The 19,067-nt window shown below is 50.3% G+C and overlaps 2 protein-coding genes across 7 annotated transcripts in view; one reads left to right on the top strand and one right to left on the bottom strand.

Moving 5' to 3' along the window:
- Arhgef18 (Rho/Rac guanine nucleotide exchange factor 18) overlaps positions 1-11,753 on the top strand; it is a 109,254-nt gene extending 97,501 nt beyond the window's left edge. For all 6 annotated transcript variants that reach the window (XM_075971204.1, XM_075971205.1, XM_075971202.1 and 3 more), the window contains 10 exons: positions 1,375-1,463; positions 3,627-3,812; positions 5,850-5,987; positions 6,311-6,441; positions 7,061-7,117; positions 7,210-7,257; positions 7,366-7,803; positions 8,634-8,967; positions 9,869-9,994; positions 10,075-11,753. In XM_075971204.1, the coding sequence (XP_075827319.1) occupies positions 1,375-1,463; positions 3,627-3,812; positions 5,850-5,987; positions 6,311-6,441; positions 7,061-7,117; positions 7,210-7,257; positions 7,366-7,803; positions 8,634-8,967; positions 9,869-9,994; positions 10,075-10,250 (1,723 nt within the window). In that variant the 3' untranslated portion in view covers positions 10,251-11,753. The remainder of the gene's footprint in view (positions 1-1,374; positions 1,464-3,626; positions 3,813-5,849; positions 5,988-6,310; positions 6,442-7,060; positions 7,118-7,209; positions 7,258-7,365; positions 7,804-8,633; positions 8,968-9,868; positions 9,995-10,074) is intronic.
- A 2,081-nt stretch (positions 11,754-13,834) lies between these two features.
- Positions 13,835-19,067, bottom strand: part of Pex11g (peroxisomal biogenesis factor 11 gamma) — a 10,225-nt gene continuing 4,992 nt past the window's right edge. The window contains exons 3-5 of the mRNA XM_075956558.1: positions 17,933-18,111; positions 15,507-15,569; positions 13,835-14,447 (exon numbers count right to left, since the gene is read on the bottom strand). Coding sequence (XP_075812673.1) covers positions 14,213-14,447; positions 15,507-15,569; positions 17,933-18,111 — 477 coding nt within the window. The 3' untranslated portion in view covers positions 13,835-14,212. The remainder of the gene's footprint in view (positions 14,448-15,506; positions 15,570-17,932; positions 18,112-19,067) is intronic.

Here is a 19,067-nt window from a genome sequence, read left to right as displayed (position 1 = left end):
CCTCCTCCATGTCATAGCTGGGCACTTTAAACCTGTACATGAGGAGCTTGAGAAATGGCTCAGTTAATGCTTACTGCTTTTGCAGAGGACCTGAATTAAGTTACTAGCACCCACATAGTGTGGCTGCTCACAACTGCCTATAATTCTAGTTCAGGGGATCTGATGCTTTTTTTCTGGCCCCCATTACCAGCACATACATGGCATGTGCACACACATACCTATAAATTAAATGTATCACAGTTTTTAAAAATTTGTGCAAAAAGTAGAATTTAGTGGTGTGTACCTGTACCCCCCACATTAGGAACCTAAGGCAGGAGGATCAGAAATTCTCCTGGTTAAACCCTGGCCCTTTGAGAGCTGTTGTGTATTGACTCCCTCCTCGTCCTCCAAGCTAAGCTCCTCACAAAAGTAGTGTACAGAACCTAGAGCTGTAACTTGGTAACATGCTTACCCAGCATGCACAATGCTCTCAGTCCCAGCCCCAGCACCATATAAACTGGTTGTGACAGTGCGTGCCTGTAATCCCAGCACTTGACGTAGTAGAGGCAGGAAGATCAGAAAATCAAGGTTGTCCTTGGCCAGAGTAGTCTGGGTCTAGCCTGGGTTGCACGGTGCCTTGTTGTTTGTTTGTTGTTGTTGTTGTTTGTTTTTTAAAAGAACAAATAGGTGGTGGTGATTACACCTTTATCGCAGCACTCACGTGGATCTCTGAGCTTGAGACTAGCCTGATCTACAAAGGGAGTTCTAGGACAGCCAGGACTACCCAGAGAAACCCTGTCATGAAAACCAAATAACAACAAAACCCAGCAGTGCACAGGGAGACATAGGTCAGTGGAAGAGCCGTTTCATAGCTAATACAGGCCCTGGTTCAGTAATCTTTTTTTAGTTTTCTTCGAGACCAGGTTTCTCTGTAGCTTTGGAGCCTGTCCTAGAACTAGCTCTTGTAGACCTGGCTGGCATCGAACTCACAGAGATCTGCCTGCCTCTGCCTCCTGAGTGCTGGTATTAAAGGCGTGTGCCACCACTGCCCGGCCTGGCTCAGTAATCTCTTCATAGTTACATTTCTTTATTGGAGAGAAAGTGAGCCATGGCATGCATGCAAAGGTCAGAGGACAACTTTTGGGGTTAGTTATTCTCTTCTATTATGTGAGTCCTGGGGACTGAATTCAGGCACGGACACGCCAAAAGTGGGTGTTGGATGTTTTCTGTCCCTCTACCTATTCTACTGAGGCAGGGTCTCTTGTAGATCTGGGGCTCCATTATCCCCCAAGCCATCCCCCCAGCATAAGGAAGAGAGAAAAGGGATGCTCTGTGGTGCTGCTATCAGAACATGGACCATGTGACATTGATGGCAGCTGTCCCCTTTGCCTGCAGCTGTCCAGATAAGGAGGAGGGCTCCTCCATCGAGCCTGAGGAGAGAAGGATGAGTGAAGCCTTCACCCTGAGACTCCGGGACTTTCAAGGTAAGAGGGGTCAGCACTGTGAGCTGTAACCCATGGTCCCACATCAAGTTTATGCCTCCTCATTGAGGACTAATATACAATGTCACCCATTTCAAGAGTTCAGTTCATGGCCAGGGAGATGGTTCAGTAGGTAGAGTGCTTGACTAGCTTGCATGAGGCCCATGGGTTCCAACCCCAGCACCACAAACACAGTTTCAGGAGTTCAAGGTCATCTTCAGCTGTGTGGTGAGCAAATCTAGCCAGAGCTAAAGATTGCCTCAAAGATAGATAGATAGATAGATAGATAGATAGATAGATAGATAGATAGATAGATAGATAGATAGATAGATAATGATTAAAAAATAAAACATCACAATAAAAAATAAGTAAATGGAGCCAGACATGGTGGCTGCCCACCTTTAGTACAGCACTCAGAAGAATTTTATGTGTATGGGCAGTGTGCATTTTGCCTGCATGCATGTCTGTGCACTACATGCATGCAATGCATGCAGAAGCCAGAAGAGGAAGTTAAAGGCAGTTGTGAGCCACCCTGCGGATGCCAGGAATCAAATCTGGGTCCTCTGCAAGAACAACAAATGTCAAATGTTCATAACCGCTGAGCCATGTCACTAGCCCCAAGATTGATAAACTTGGAGGCTGAGGTGAGAGGATTGATGGGAATTCAAAGCCAGCCTGCATCATTCAGCTATTACCAGGTGAACCAAGAGTATATAACAAGATGATGTCTAAAAACAAGAAATTAATTAATAACAACCCTGTTTTCTGGGCTGACAGATGGCTCAGCAGGTAACGGTAGTTTGTTAGCACATCTGACAACCCAGTTTCAGTCCCTGGAACTGACATAATAGAACCAACAGCTCCAAGTGGTCCTCTGACTACCACATGCAATCCACGGCATGCTTGCCATGTAATACACAAATAAGGGAATAATGTTTAAATAACGTTTAAAACAACCCCTCAGTTTTCTAACATAAAATTTTAAGAATTTAACGTTTTTAAAAATTTTTTAAGCTAGGGGTGGTAGTTCACACTCACACCTATAATCCGTGTACTTGGGTAGCCAAGGCAAGGGGATCTCCAGCCTGCAGAAGAGTAAAATCCTGTCTCAAAAAACAAACAAAACAGATGATGGTGGTGCCCGCCTTTAATCCCAGCACTAGGGAGGCAGAGGCAGGCCTGGTCTAGAAAGCAAGTTCCAGGACAGCTGATGCTACACAGAGAAGCCCTGTCTCAAAAGACCAAAAAACAAACAAAACCAGGGGCTGGAGAGACGGCTCAGCAATTAAGAACGCTTGCTCCACAACCATGTGGGCCAGCGTTCAGACCCAGTCCCCACATAACAGACCAGATGTCCTGCATACACACCTGTAACCCGAGGTCTGAGAAGTGCAGAGACAAGGGGATTGCCAGGATTACAATCTATGGCTTACAGACGTAGAGCCCCAGCTTTGAGGAGAGATTCTCCTCCAATTAGTACACAGAGTGACAGAGAAGGACACCTGATGTCATCTTCTGGTCTCCATGCATGCACACAGATGTCACACCCAAATGCATATATGTATACTCATACATGAATAAATGTGGGGGAGGGGGTTTGAGACAGGGTCTTTCAGTAGTCCTGGCTGCCCTAGAACTCACTATGTAGATCATATATCCTCCTGAATCTGCCTCCCAAGTGCTAGGATTAAAGGCATGTACCACCACGTCCAGCAAATAAATCTTAAAAACAAAACAAAGCCCTGGGCTGGCAAGATGGCTTAGTGAGTAGACACTTGGCTGCCAAACCTGATGGCCCAAGTTCAATACCCAGATTCCACGGAATGAAGCAACTCAACTCCTGCAAGTTATCCCCTGACCTCCACACACTGTGTGCCCACGCATATACACAAATAAATAGATGTGATGTAAAATTTTTACATTAAAACGTATATTGTCTTCCAAGGCTTCTGTTCCAGACTCCTGCCTGTCCACACTTACCTGCCATTTGGTGTTCACAGTGGGGATGGGAGGAGGAGCTGAGAGGACAGGACCATACTAGTCGGTGTTAGAGGGCAGATAGGGGGTGTGCCTTTGAAGCTACAGGTTAGTTGGGCACCCCACCCTCACAGTCTGGCTCCAAGAGCAGGTCTCTGGGGCTGACCACCACCTCTGGGTCCTCTATAGAACGACTGAGCCTGAAAGACCAGCTGATCGCACAGAGCCTTCAGGAGAAGCAGCAGATCTACCTGGAGATGGCAGAGCTGAGTGGGCTGGATGAGTCAGCCCAGTGCCGAGGCCTCTTCCGAGGAGGCGGGGACCCCTCTGAGACCCTACGGGGGGAGCAGATTCTCAGATTAGCCATGAGCGAGAGTAAGTCAATCATCCCATTATGGTATGTTATGATATTGTAAGGTGGGCTGCATGGGGTCCAAAGCCAGGCCCAGGACTCTGTGTGGCTCACCTTACCTGGGACCACTGTCATTTTGCTTTCTTGTGATTCGGGGAACCCAGCATGTGCAAGAACTCTACAACCAAGCTACACCCCAATCCTTTATGTGCTTTCTCTGCCAATCAACAAACACTCCCTGGGTGACCTGGTTAACCCCAGAGGTCTAAAGTTGACTCAGGGCTAGGGCTGTGGCTCTGTTGGTAGGGTGCTTGTCTAGCGTGTGTGAAGCCCTGGAATCCCAGCACTTGGGAGACTGAGGCAGGGGGACCAAAAGTTCAAGGTCATCCTTAGCTCCTTAATGAATCTGAAGCTCATCTGAGAGGCATGAAAGACTTGGCCTAAGAAGTGGCCAGCAGGTAGAAGTGCTAGCCTCCATGTATGACAGCCTGAGTTCAATCCTAGACATCCACATGAGAGAAGGACAGAGTCAACTCCTGCAAGCTGTCCTCTAACCGCCACATGTGTGCTGTGTTACATGTGTGCATTCATACACACAAGAAATAAAATGTAATTAAATTTTCTGAGTAAAATCCAGTTCCCTGATACAGATCCTTCTTTTCTGGGACAGCCCCCAATAATATTCTCAGGAAAATGTATATACATTTTGAGGGACTTATGGAGTTCGGAAAAACACCCTTGACTTGGGCCAGAACTCCAACTCAAGCTCCAGCAGACTGCCAGGCATTAACAACCATTAAACCACTGGATACATATAACCTGCTGTCTCCATACACATTCTACCCTGACCATGCAGAGACCCCTCTGCCAGCCTCAAGGCTGGTAAGGGGAACCTTCAGCGATACAGGAGCTCCTAACAGCGCCATTGCAGCCACCAGGGCCCCATGATGTCCAGGAAGGCAGCCAATGTAGTGGCTCTCTTCCATCAGCAAGTCAGACCACTCAGCCCCTTGCCTGCACAGCTTAGCCACGACCCTCAAGCCACACCCACACCGCCCTTCCACCTCCGTCTCCTGAGGCCATTGTTCCTGGCCTCCAGTGACACAAATCTGGTACATGGGTTGGGAATGTTCTCCCTGCCTCTTCACCTGGCTAGAGACTTTGAATGGTCATTGAAGGGTTTGTAGACCACCCTTACCCCATGGGCAGCCCTCCTGTTCAGCTCTCACTTTATGTGTTTGCTGCTAAGCCTAGGTAGGGACTGGTGCATCACATCCCTAGGCCTGGCTTGGGGCCTAGATTTCAGTAGCACCCTGAGGAACTGGAGAGAAAAATCAGCGAGCCCATATGGCTCCTGTCTATATGTTGTGTGACACTTTTTTTTTTTTTTGAGGAGACATGAACTTATACATCTTCACCCTAGACAGGGAACTAATGACAGACTGAAGTAACAATAACACCAGTCCAACTTGGTAAACCAGTAAGTTTGTAGAGATCACTTACAAGCAGTGGTGAGGGATTACTTACAACTTAAAGGCAGTTGCATCACTGAAAGCCACCCCAGCCTAGATGACAACTAATGAAAACTGGGACCCTGGAGCTCTCTTCATGACTTGCAGGCAAAGTTGGCTGAACTGGTTGGGAGAGTCTCTTTTCCCCAGCAGTCCTTTCTATTTATATTCCTTCTGGTAAGTTTCAGGGACTTCCTGAGATTTGTGCATTGTTGACTTCCTAAGTCTTACCATGCCTCCTTTCAGAACTTCCTGAATCTTATGGAGCCTCTCTCTAAGATAGGTTGTTTTCAAACCCAATGGCTTCCTAATTTCCTTAGCTTATCCCTTAGACACTGAGGATGATGGCTCAGAATTTGGCTCCATTATTAGAGTGCTTGCCTAACACTGGGCTCTGTCCCCAGCACTGCCAAAGCCAAAGTAATAGTGTATAACTATCATCACAGTACTCAACTGCCACGCTTGCTTCTGACTCAGGTCTGGGCTCCCTGCCGCCCTGGCATAACCCCCACCACCTGTTAACTCACGTTCCCCACCTCTCCTTCACAGTTGAGGGCATCCAAAGCCTGATATGCCGGCGGCTGGGCAGCACCAGTGGCCAAGTGGAGGAGGGAGGTGTCTCTGCAGGCCTGCCTCGGAGGGCTGAGACCTTCGGGGGCTATGACAATGTGGGCAGCCCCAGCAAGAGTAAGTATGTTACCTATGTCTGAGGCTGTGCCTCGGGAAGCTCATGAGTGGCAGATCCAGTGCTCTGTACAGTGTGACTGCTTGAGTCGTGAGCCTTAACCTTTAACAGCTGAGCTATCTCCAGCATTGGGGGTATAAGTCCTGAAAACAGTCCTCAGTCCTCTGGGTGTTGTGGGCTCTGTACTACAAAGCCAGGGCCCTGCAGCAGGCCTCCAGGAGCACTAGCATGTATTTATTACGTGGTAGGGTTTGGGTGAAGAGGAGGAGAACCCAGACCCTGTGGGATTCATAGCATCCTCTTGTGATCAATTTGGGGTCTCCAGATGGCAGCTTTAAAAAGAAGATGTGCAACAACGACCTTGGGCCCCAAGACTGGCAGGGGCCTGCTAGCGGCCCAGATTCCAGACCCTGTGACGGCAACACCCCCGGTGGCTGTGAGGAATCACCACAGGCGGTGAGTGACTCATGGTAACGTTGATTACCTGGGTTCAGACAGTCCAAGTCAGCATAACCACCACTAACATGGCAGCCTTCAAAATTAATCTTGCAGACCCCTGGGAATGGCTGGCAGTGACTCGGGAGGGAGGCAGAGGAGAGAATGGGCTTGACTACAGCAGGCCCAAAACCTCACATTGGTACCATAAGCTATCCAGAGTGCCCACATTCCTGACCTTTCACAGGCTCTTCCCTCCCTATTTGACTCGGCACAACTATTAGCTGCGCATTGTTGCTGAGGTTTCCAGAAGCTAAGGCCACCTGCCCCTATCTGTAGCTGAGGCTTGAACAGGACCTATGTCGGCATGGCCACCATATAAGCTTCACTTCCAAGCCTGCAAGCCTATTGTAGAGCTGGACATCAGCCACCTCCCCACCTCCCAGGCATCCCATTTTCATTCTCCAGACTCTTGAATGGACGTACATCAGATGGCCATAGCACTTGTACCCCCACACACAGTCATAGCTCAGGCCTGCGTCCTTTTCTTTTTCCCAAACCCAGAATATGTCTGCTCACATAGTGAGCCGTGGTGGTTTAGGTTTAATCCCATTTGCTACTATCATCCTCTTCTTCACAGGTGGAGATGCCTAGCACAGAGAGCAGCTCATGTCTGCCCACTGTCCTGGAGTCAGAGGTACCACCCCTGGTCCACCTCCCCCAGGGACGGCATGCCCACATATCCTGTGTACCTTCATCAGGTAGACCAATTTGGCTTTCTCTCTGCAGCTGGTCCACCGGGTCCAGACACTGTCGCAGCTTCTTCTTAGTCTCCAGGTACCGGCAGCATCAGGGAGGGGACTGGCTGCTCCCGCTCTTTGCTGGTTAGCTGGGTCTAACCAAGGACATGGCTCTCATCAGCCCCATCCCTATCCCTGTTCCTAGGCAGTTATCGCTCAACAAGACAGCTATGTGGAGATGCAGCGAGTGGCCATCCAGGAGCGTGAGAAGCAGTTCCGACTGCAATCAACACGCGGGAACCTGCTGCTAGAGCAAGAGCGGCAGCGCAACTTCGAGAAGCAGCGTGAGGAGCGGGCTAGTGTTGAAAAGCTGCAGAGCCAGCTGCGCCAGGAGCAGCAGCGGTGGGAGCGGGAACATGCGCGACTGCAGGAGAGGGAGGACGAGGCACGCCAGCTCCGCCAGCAACTGGACCAGGAGCGCATGGAGCTGGAACAGCAGCGCCAGGCCTACCAGCACGACCTGGAGCGTCTACGCGAGGCCCAGCGCGCAGTGGACCGTGAACGTGAGCGCCTGGAGCTGCTGCGCAGGTTCAAGAAGCAGAACACCGTACCGGGGGCACTACCCCCAGAGGTGTTGGCAGAGGTGGGTGAGACTGTGTGGCCAAACTACTAAATTGGAAATGTGACTTGGTTTAGTGCTTGACTAGCTTGCACGAAGTCCCTGGTTCCAACCCCAGCATTGCATTAAAAAAAAAAAAAAAAAAAAAAAAAAAAAAACACTGCCTGGTGGTGGTACACACCTTTAATCCCAGGATCTTCTGAGTTCAAGGCCAGTCTGGTCTAAGTGAGTTCCAGGACAGCCATATGTGATACACAAAGAAACCCTGTCTCAAAAAAAAAAAGAAACTATAGTGGCACAGGCCTATCAGCCTAACATTCAGGGGGTGGAGGCAGAAGGATTAGATCATCCTTGGCTACACAGCAAGTTCAAAGCCACTTAGGCTATGTGAGACGCTGGGGGATGTGGGAGCTGCTGTTAAAAGAAGCACATGCTTTTAACCCCAGCAATCAGGAGGCAGAGATGGATCTCTAGGAGTTCGAGGCCAGCCTGGTCTACATAGAGTTCTAGGACAGCCAGGGCTACATAGACAGACCCTGTGGCCATATTTGTGCATGAGAGAGAGCACGCACATATATGGCCCAGTGTGACCATGGATATCCATCCATATACTGGTGTGTTCCGTGAATTGTAAATCACCAGAAGCACTGTAGACTGAAGCAGTGCTCTGCAGAATGCAGAATACACCTTCCCAGCTGTGAACTGGAGATAAACACCTATTTATCTCCGAGCACTTACCAGTTGTGTTTGGTCCTCCCCAGTCCATAGCCACCAAAGGACTGGGAAGCCTTTTGTGGGGTTAACAGTCACCAGCAGGCTCAGCAATGATAGGCTGTGTCTTCTATTACTTTCAGGCCCAACCCACAAGCCACCCTCCCAGTTTCAATGGGGATGGACTAGAGGGGCGCTTAGCCCTAGCCAAAGCACCAGGGACCCAAGGGAGCATGCTGCTGTCTGGCACAGGACCTGAGTACATAGAGCGACCTGAGGTGGCCCGCTGGAATAGTACCACTGCTGAGAGCCGGTCAGCCAAGAGTGATGTGCCCATCCAGCTGCTCAGTGCCACCAACCAGATTCAGAGGCAGACAGCTGTGCAGCAGCAGATCCCTACCAAGCTGGCTGCCTCCACCAAGGGTGGCAAAGATAAGAGCAGCAAGAGCAGGGGTTCCCAGCGTTGGGAGAGCTCAGGTGAGTTACACCCCACCCCCAAAGTTCACGGACCCCTGTAGAAGGTCCACTGTGGAGCTCAAATCGGGTCCCCTGTTGTACCATCCAGAGAGGCAGCACGCCCCTCCCACTGGAGTTCTCTGTCTCAGCAGTGGAACTGAAATGACAGACCTCAGGCAGGGAGACAGCCAGCCAAGCACCAGCACGGGCAAGCAGCATGGCAAGAAAGCAGTGTCCGTGGTTCCACTTGCGTGTCTGTTGCTATGATAAAAACACTCTGACAAAAAGCCCCTTAGAGAAGTGATTTATTTTAGCTCGCAGGTCCAGGTCAGGCGGCAAGAGCTTGAGACAGCCTAAGTAACACCCACAGTCAGGCGCGCAGAGAATGACGGCGTGTTTGACTAGTGCCCAGCCATCTTTCTCAATTATCCAGACCAGGGCCTAAATCTAAGGAATGGTGGAGCCCACTTTCAGGCTGGGTTGTCCACACTGATCAAGGCAAACAAGACAATCCCTCACAGATATGCCCACCAGTCAGCCTGTTGTAGGCAGTCCTTCACCAAGACCTTTGTCCCAAGTTGTGTTGTTGACAACACTAATCATCATGCCCATTTACTTAGAACTTCCCAGCTGGGGCACAGGTCAGGCACTAGGGGCTGTACCCAGCATCTTTTCCCCTCCCCATAGAGATTCCCTATTCAGTTGACACAAGGAGTCATGACCTTCCCATAAACAGAGTCCCTTGTCCTAATGATCATGGGGAAAGGATGTTTGCTTGGGATCCACACCCTCCTCCCATCCCAATGCTGAGTGACTCTGTGCCATCTTTCAAGTGCTTATCTGGCTGCCCCTGAGGAAGTGAAAGGTAGGGGAGGCCCACTTGCCACCCAGATGACCAAGTCAAGCACCTTCCCTCTTCCAGCATCCTTCGACCTGAAGCAGCAGCTGCTTCTCAACAAGTTAATAAGCAAGGATGACAATTCGTCACGAAACCGCCGGTCACTGAGTCCCATCCTGACTACCCCCCATGGATCTGCACCTGCCCCAGGTGAGCCTGGCCACTGGACATTAGGGCCACCCACTGATTGTGGTGGCTTCTGACACCAGTATGCCCCATCTCTCTTGCAGATCCCTGCTTCCCAGCCCCAAGCCCAGTCCCAAGCCCGGCCCCAGCAGCCACGCCCCCTGAGGTCTTCAAGTCTGGAGGCATGCCTCTGCCACCTGCATCCCCAGCTTCCTCACTGCCAACCACACCACTCACCGCCAAAGATGAAGCTGGCAAGGAAGATGTCATCTTCTTCTGAGGGGGCCATGGCCCCAAGAGCAGACCCTTTTCTGTCCTGATAACCCTTTGTCTCTGGGGACCCCATGGGTGACTGTTACTGTCCGGCCATCCCCTTCCCCTGCCTGAGCACACACCAGGCACTTGCTCACCTGTTGGTGTCTTGGGTCTCACAGCTCTCTGTAGAATTAGTGGTAAAGCCTGGGTAGCCTCTTAAACCTTTTTATATATGCATGTGCAAACAAAGTTCTTTTAAACTGAAGGTTGAACTCCAGCTAAACCACAGAGCTGTTCTAAACCAGAGGTAGCAGCACAAAGGTGGGAGGCCAGGAGAAAAGAACAGGTAGGGCTAAGACGACACTGGCTCCAGAGGCAGGTTCCACAACACCCAGAAGGCACTAGAATCACCCAGAGTCCAGTGCATCGCCCTTTCCAAAGCAGCAGTTGATGCTGGCCACAGAGAGACTTGATCAGTAAGTGAACTGGGCAATGGCAGAGGGCCACATGATTGGGGAGGTTTGGGCAGCCCATGGGTCTGTGGGCTGCCCAAATCAGTCTGAAGAGGGCTACCAACTGTCACTCCTTGTAGTAGTTGGGGGTTTTCCCAGTTCTGCCTCTGGAGGAGCACCTGCCGTGTCCTCATACCCACCCATCTGAGACACAGAACCCTGGGTTCAGCAGAGCAACACATACCCCAGACAGTGTTTGGTCCCTGTGAGATGAGCAGATTTTCCCTATATCTCCAGTGTCCTGCCAGAGAGGCAGGAGTCTGGTCTGGTCTTCTCCCCAGGGCTGGGCACCCATAGGCTCAGGAGGTGACTGGGTGTGGTGACCAAGAGTCCTACAGCTGGTGGACAACAAGGTGCTGAAAGTGGTGGTGTCTAATGACTTCAGCACTCCAGGAGTGGTGTGGGGCCCCCCTTGTCCGTCTCTGTCTTGTATCCAGAGTGTGTCTCCATTTACCAGACCTCATCCGTGCTATGTTGCTAATCAGTGTTTTGTGGGTTTTTTTTTTTTTTGTGCGTGTTTTTTTGTACTGAGATATCAGAGCACTTTAGGAAAGCTGACCTTTAAGCTCCCACTCTCTGAAGAGAACATTCCAGGACCCCACCCAAGTTGCGTGGGCTCACCATCAGTTCATATGCCCTGATCCCACCCCAGACACTATGATGTTTTGGACTTAGAAGTTCAAATGATTTCCCCTTGGCCCTGAGTAGGATTTACACATCCCTGCCAGGTGGCCGGGTGTTATCTCACTGTGTTCTGCACACCGTAGAACAGTGGCATCAGTGTATCTGTCACCAGCAGCCGTGGGTCCTCCTTAGTGGGTCTCATTTGTAAAGCTGGTGAGCCAGCAGCATTCCCAACTCTGAGACTGAGTGGCATCCCTTGTCAATTGTGACCATGATCTTCGTCTACCCTGTGATTATTTCCACAGTGATAGCAGAGCATCCTAGCCACAGGGTATTCTGGAATCACCCTAGAACTTATGACCAGATTCTAGCAATAAAAGCATCCAAAGGCCCTCAGGTTGAAGCAGACCTTCTTTGGGGTTGGGAGGGGGAGGAGGGAGCTGTCTCCTGCTGAGATTTTGGTGACAGAGAACACGAATGTCTAAAAGGGAGCGGATACTGTGGGTGTTGACATGTGATGTGGTTCAGTTGATAGAGTGCTTACCTTGCATACATGAAGTCCTAAATTCTGTCTCCAGGTTGACATGGTATTGCACACTTGTAATCTCAGCACTCAGGAGGTGGATGTAAAGGACCAGAAGTTTGGGGTGGGGCTGGGGAGATGGCCCAGTGGTCCAGGCAAGTGTGAGGGCCTGACCCCGAGTCAAAAGTTCGATACAGAAGCATATCTCTGTAATCCCAACTATCCTAGGCTAGAAAGCAGAAACGAGAAATCGCTGGAAATGCACTGGCAAGCTAGCCTAATGTCCACAGCAGTGGACAGAGGCTGGAGCCTGAGGTTATCCTCTGACCTCTCCACACACGTACTTGGAGCTGGAGAGATGGCTGTGTTTAAGAGCACGGACTGCTCTTAGGGCCTGGATTTGGTTCCCATGGTGGCTCCAAACCATTTGTAACTCCAGTTCTATGGGGATCCATGGGCACCAGGCATGCATTGGCACACATATTCTGGGGCACATATAGAAGAAGTCTTTTTTTGAAAACTAAAAAAGTTTAGCTGGTTATGGATGGTGGCGCACACCTTTAATGCAATGCCAGCACTCAGTAGGTTGAAGCAGGCAGACCTCTGTGATTATGAGGCCAGCCAAGGCTACATAGTAACCCTTGTCTCAAAAAAAAAAAAAGATAAAAATGTTTCAAGCATCGTCGACTACACAGTAAATTCAAGGTGACCTGGCTCACATGAAGCCTTGTCTCAAGCACAGACTAAATAAGCAATGGTGGGAGCTGGAGCTCGGGGGTGGAGGACTTGGCTAGTATATGCGAGATCTTAGGTCCATCTCCATCCAGAACCACTGGACAGCCCAGGTGAGCCCTTCCTGGAAGTGTCTGTCCTTTTGCTCTATGTCTGCACCATATGTGGTTAATGTCAAGGGCCTTCCCACCCCAGGCTTGGGCCTCATCAAACTCTGTCCTCCTGGTACCCGGATTAGGTGAGGGCATGGGCTCAGACTTCAGGTGGGGCACAGGACACCAATATGATGTCCTTGAGAGCCGGAGCAGCTGCGACCACCCCAGGGTCAGGAGCCTGATGCTGGCCTACAGGTGCTCCACAGGTGAGAGGCTGGGGTGCTCGGTTGGGTTCACTCTTGTGCCACACTACCCCAAGTGCTGCCAGCACAGCAGTGGCTCATGAACACCTGTCTTTGTAAAACCAAAATTTCTTGGACTTCTGGCCAACACCAAAAGGGTGGGATCATTGTATCTCAACAGTAGAATACTTGGCTCATCATCCCTAGTACCAAAAATTGGGGGGAGGGTCAGGGAAGCAACCTGACCTATGTAGCAGGGCTGTCTGAAAACACACACACAAAAGACTGGTATCATGTAAAGTTCAAAGGCTGCGGTATCTAGTCTACCAGGCTGGGCCCAGTGCTTCCCAAACATCTTTCTTGGCTTTCGAATTAAAAATCATACCCGCGATCAGGTGAGATGGCCCCGTGGGTAAAGGTGCTTGCCACCGCGCCAACCCCAGGACTCACATGGTGGAAATGGTGACACATACACTAAAATGTAATAAAAAACTTAAACTGATTTAAAAAAAAAAAAACCCCACCTACTATAGTCTCTTTGATACAGAACACAAATCCACGTCTTCAGAGGCCAGCAAGCACGGCCTGGCCCCAGCTTAAATAGAGCCTCCGTGGCCCTTGATATTGGCATGACTGTTCTCATTTAGGTGTGGCCTTCCTGGAAGCAACAACCTAGAGTTTTCCTCCCAGGACTGCAGGAAGTGGAGAACATTCTCCCAGGCCCGGGCTCAGTGGCAGAGGTAGTCAGATACCGAGAGGCTGAGGGAGCCCCGAAGGGTGGGATAGAGACGAGCGGTTTCCCACTTACTGCTCCATGCACCTGTATAACCAAACCGTACCATGTGACTGCTCTAATCACCTCACATACAGACTGGCCCCATACCAAGTTATTTAATAGGCATTCCAGTGTTCCAGCTTCCCCAGTGCCCGACCCAAGGCATGGCATGTCTCCCACTCACCCTCAGGTAGGCCAGCAAGTGGGGGGTTCTAGCAGAGTACTCCTGGGACTTTGCAAGCCTGGCTTTGACTCTGAGAGTCCTGGGGTCCTCCTCATGTGGCCCCCCCACTTCCCAAAGGAACAGATTTCCCATGATGCCCTAGCTGGGACCTGGGATCTATCAGCCCTTTTCCTTCCCACGCAGGGACAGTTACTGGGGTACACGATTATGGATGCACCCCTGGCCAGTGGTTCCCACTCTGGGAATCTGTGCCATCTGTTGAGCCCCACAGTGTCTTCCACCTGCCACTCCAGGGCCTCATCAAGAGCTGTCTGCCTCAGCTGCGCTGCTAGCCCTGGCAGCCTGATACATGCTGAGGAGGGAGGAAATAGTACCCAGGAGGCCCACCAGCCAAGGAGGGAAGCGGCCAGCCCACAAGACACCTGGGGGCAGCCAGTGCACAGCGTTGGCCAGGTCAGCCAGGTTGCTGAGTAGAGTTAAAACCTCTGACCACATCTTTGCCTCCATGGCCCTCCGCTTGCTCCTGGGCAGCTCGCTGTGGGAGAGAAGGGGAAGGGAGTCACTCATTGCCTGCCCTTCCCATATCCCCCAGAAAGGAGCAAGCACAGAGTGATCCACAGGCTCAATTCCACACCTGCTTTCCAGGATCCCTGGGCATGGAGTGTAGGGGCTGTGACCATTGTCCTCAACTTCACATCACCCACCCACCCTGCTGTGGGATGCAGCCATGAAGGCTCAACCTGTAGTCATCATTCTAGCAAGCCTGTTCCCCTGCCTGGAAAAGACACTACTTCCCACCCAGAGGCTAAAGCAATGCTCTTTAACCACACACCCTTTAATTGTTTGTGATCTATCCCCAAAGCCACACACATCAACACCACGTGCACATCCTTTTGTATTGTAGTGTTCTATTCCCTGAACACACACATTTTTTTTTGAGGGCTGTCCTGGAATTCTCTTTGTAGATTAGGCTGACTTCAAACTTACTGAGATCATCCTCATGACTGCCTCCCAAATGCTAGGATTAAAGGCATGTGCCGCCACCACCTGGCTTACACATACCCTTTTGTAGAGATCTATCCCCTGAAACACAGACACACACACACACTTTTTGTAGTGATCTATGCCCTGAACCAACAGCAATCAGGAATGTGGATGGCTGACTTCTGTGTATGGAGAGGAGGGGAGGGATGGCTGACTTCTGTATATGGAGATGTGGGATGGTCACTGGCTCCTCATCTGACATTCTAGTCACTTCCCTCCTGACCGCCCAGCCCTGCTGTGTGTAGTTCTGCCCTGATTGCATGGAGGTGCTGTGCAGCTGTGAGGAAGCTGTCATTCTTGCTAGGGTAAGACTTTCCAATGATACAGCTATCTGGGGGCCACACACACTCCTGCTCTGTTTGGTTCCACAAGCTGGAATTTGACTAAACCATACTTTAGTTTGTCACTGATGGCCCATGAAGCATGGCAGACATCTACATACAACTTTCCAGGGAAAGGGTTCCCACATTAGCCCTGCAAAGCTCAGAGAGGTGGCCACTCTGTACACCTTGCAGGAGAGGAGAGGTTAGGGCACGGTAGGATGCGGTACCTGGTGAAGGTGCCTGTGGGTTTCCGCAGCTTCTGTCTTAGCTTCAATGCCGTCCACAGAGACCTGCAACACAGGAGACCGTGGACGCCCTGCCACAGCAGCCTGGCAAGCTGGGAGAGGAAGGGGTCAGCTCTCCACGGCAGCTGAGGCTTCAACAGCCTCTACTGCCTTTAGCCTAGGAAACTCAGAGACCAGCCACCCTCCATATTTGGCCAGCAGTGGTCCTGCTTGCAGCCTCCTGCACAGAGCTGCAAACTAGCTGTGCCTTGGAAGAGAGACTTGTCCCTTTGGGGGGGTAAAGGCTGGGGTTCTGTCCTGGTTAGCTTTAATTGTCAAACTGAGTCAGCCTAGAGTCACCTGAAAGCCTTGACCGAGGATCAGATTAGCCTGTGGGCATATCTGGCAGTAGGGTCCTGTTATTAACTAGGGAGCAGAGGAAGCCCTGAGAGAGAGGAGTCCTGAGTAAAAAAAAAAAAAAAAAAAAAAAAAAAAAAAAAAAGCCTTTGTAGCCAAGTCTGGTACCCTAAATTGGATCCCAGCATCCACATGGTGAAAGGAAATGACCACCCAAATTGTCCTCTGACCTCCATACATGCGCCACAGCATATGCGCACACACATACAAAAATAAGAAGCAAATGTTAAAAGGAAAAGAAAAAGAGAGCTAGAGATATAACCCTTGGGAAAAAACCATCAGTGCTGAGGGTACCTGGTGCTCACTGGGCAACCAAGTTAGTTAGTTAGTAAGGTCCAGGCCAGTAAGAGTAGAAAAAAATAAAATAAAAAGGTGGAGGACCAGCAAGATGGCTCAGCAAGGAAGAGGTGCTTGCCACCAAACCTAAGGATCTGAGTTCAATCCCCAGGACCCAGGAAAGAACCTGTAAGCTGTCCTCTGAACTCCACATGTGCACTACACAAGCCCCTCCCCCCACACAAATAATTAAAAGAAATTTTTAATTAAATAATTAAAAAATCAAAATAAAGGGGAATGACTAAGTAAAGACATCTGAGGTTGACTTCTGGTCTCCACACGCTCACACATGCCCTCACACACATACAGGCATACAAGAAAAGCAAGGAAAAATAAAAAACAGGTAAATAAATAGAAATTAAAAGAAAGTCAAGGAAGAGCAAGGAAGATGGCTCCGTGGTTAAGAGCACTTGCTTACAACTGCTAGGACTTTAGTTTGGATCCCAACACCCACACGGCAAGCTGGGCATGGTCCTGCACACTCCAGTAACCCCAGTGCTGAGAGGCAGGAGGGTCACTAAAGCTCGCTGGCTGCCAAACGAGCCAAAACACAAGCTCTGGGTTCAGGCCAACAAAAAGAGTAACAGAAGACATTCTATGTCCCGATCTGGCCTCTGCATAAATACACACCTGCCACATTCACATACAAACACAAATAATTAATAAACTCCTTTTCTATGGGACTGGAGAAGGGACTCAGTAGTCAGGAGCAAGCTCTTGTACTGCTCTTGCAGAGTGGATTCAGTTCCCAGCACTGGTGTTGGACAGCTCACAGCTGCAGGTAACTCCAGCCCCAGAGACTCCAACACCCTATTCTGGCACAGACTCTATGCTAATATGTATGAAATCATGCACATAATTAAAAACAAAATCTCTTTAAAAGCCTTCCAAATAAATACATCTTTTAAGAGAGAGAGAAGGGGAGGGGGCAGGGATCGGAATCAGAGGGAAGACTCCACGGTGCTAGCTTTGAAGAAGGAAGGGGCCACTAGCAAAAGGTTGCGGACCCTCTCGACCCTGGAGAAGGGCAGAGGTGGAAAGGCGGTGGAGCCTCCAGGAAGGGAGCAGCCTTGCCCCACCTGGACTTTACCCAGGAAATTGGTCTCAGGATTCTGACCTCCAGCACTGGGAGTAACGCATCTGTGTTGTTTTAAACTGCACATTTATATCCAACTGTTACAGAAGTTACAGGGTCAAACAGCAAGGGGAGGGGCTGAAGGCTCCGCGGCTGCTCTAGCAAAGGACCTGGGTTTGGTTCCCAGTACCCACACAGCAGCTCACAACTGCCTCTAACTACAGTTCCAGAGGCTCAGCCATCCTTTTCTAACTTCTGTGGCCGCTGCACACACAGGGTGCGCAGAAATATCTGCAGGCTAAAGACCCATACACATAAAAATTTAAAAACAAACAAACAAAAAAAAAAAGCCGGGTGGTGGTGGCACACGCTTTTAATCCCAGCACTCCCGCTGACCTCTGTGAGTTCGAGGCCAGCATGGTCTACAGAGCTAGTTGCAGGATAGCCAAAGATACACAGAGAAAAAATTAAGGAAACCCCAATATGTGAAGACTCGCCGGCTCCTTTGAACCAAAATATAAAAGGGCTGGAACCCCTACAGCTCTGCTAAGGTAACAGCACTTGGGGACGTCAGGTGTTCCCTCTGGCAGACATCACCTACCTGACAGCTCCAAGGAGTAGAGAGAGAATCCAGAGGGTTGTGCTCAGTGTCCACCACCCAGCAGAGTCCACCTGGAGGACCTTGGCATCGGCAGCCCAGGCGACATGCTCACATGGATAGTACAGCTGGTCAGCCATGTTACTCAGGACAGACAACCATCGGACGAAGATGTCCTCCTTCTGTGAAACCAAGTGGTGGGACAGGCCTGCAAGTCACAACTCCCCACTGTCTGATTTAGGATGGGGCCATTCTGGGCCACAAGACCTCCCCATGACTACAGTCTGTGCCCTGGTGTCTGGGCAGGACAGCCCAACAGCTGTGTAAGAGGAGAGCTAGGGGCCTGGCTTCCTCTGCTCATGCTCATTGCACAGCTCCCTGGGTCTCAGCTCAGGCTATGAAATTCCCTGGAGAGCTGTCAAAACCCCAAGTCCTACACCAGCCCTGAGCATTGCCTCAGAAGGACTTGGATAGACACCAAAGGTTTACTTTGCTGTTATTTCATTTTTATTTATTTATATGGGGTGTGTTTGTGTGTGAGTGCACATGCGTATATGTGTATAAGTATGTATAAACACCCGTGTGTATGCAGTACCCTCCGAGGCCAGAGAGCATAGGATCCTTCTAAGCTGGAGGTAGAGGCATTGATGAGCACCGTACATCATTGCTTAAGCAGCAAGCATTAACCACTGAGCCATCTGTCTGACCCCAGGAATTCTGTTTTAAAGACAGGGTGTCATATATCCCAGGTGGTCTCAAACTCATTATGTAGCTGAGGACGATCTTGAACTCTGTGGTGTGTGTGTGTGTGTGTGTGTGTGTGTGTGTGTGTGTGTGTGGTGTGTGTGTGTGTGGTGTGTGTGTGGTGTGTGTGTGTGTGTGTGTGTGTGGTGTGTGTGTGGTGTGTGTGTGGTGTGTGTGTGTGTGGTGTATGAGTGTGTGGTGTGTGTGTGTGGTGTGTGTGTGGTGTGTGTGTGTGTGTGGTGTGTGTGTGTGGTGTGTGTGTGTGTGTGGTGTGTGTGTGTGGTGTGTGTGTGTGGTGTGTGTGTGTGTGTGTGGTGTATGAGTGTGTGGTGTGTGTGTGTGGTGTGTGTGTGGTGTGTGTGTGTGTGGTGTGTGTGTGTGGTGTGTGTGGTGT

This window comes from Microtus pennsylvanicus, chromosome 1, assembly GCF_037038515.1.
Source record: "Microtus pennsylvanicus isolate mMicPen1 chromosome 1, mMicPen1.hap1, whole genome shotgun sequence".
NCBI classification, from domain to species: Eukaryota; Metazoa; Chordata; class Mammalia; order Rodentia; family Cricetidae; genus Microtus; species Microtus pennsylvanicus.
The sequence above is the reverse complement of the archived record's forward strand: the minus strand, read 5'-3'. Positions and strand labels throughout refer to the sequence as shown.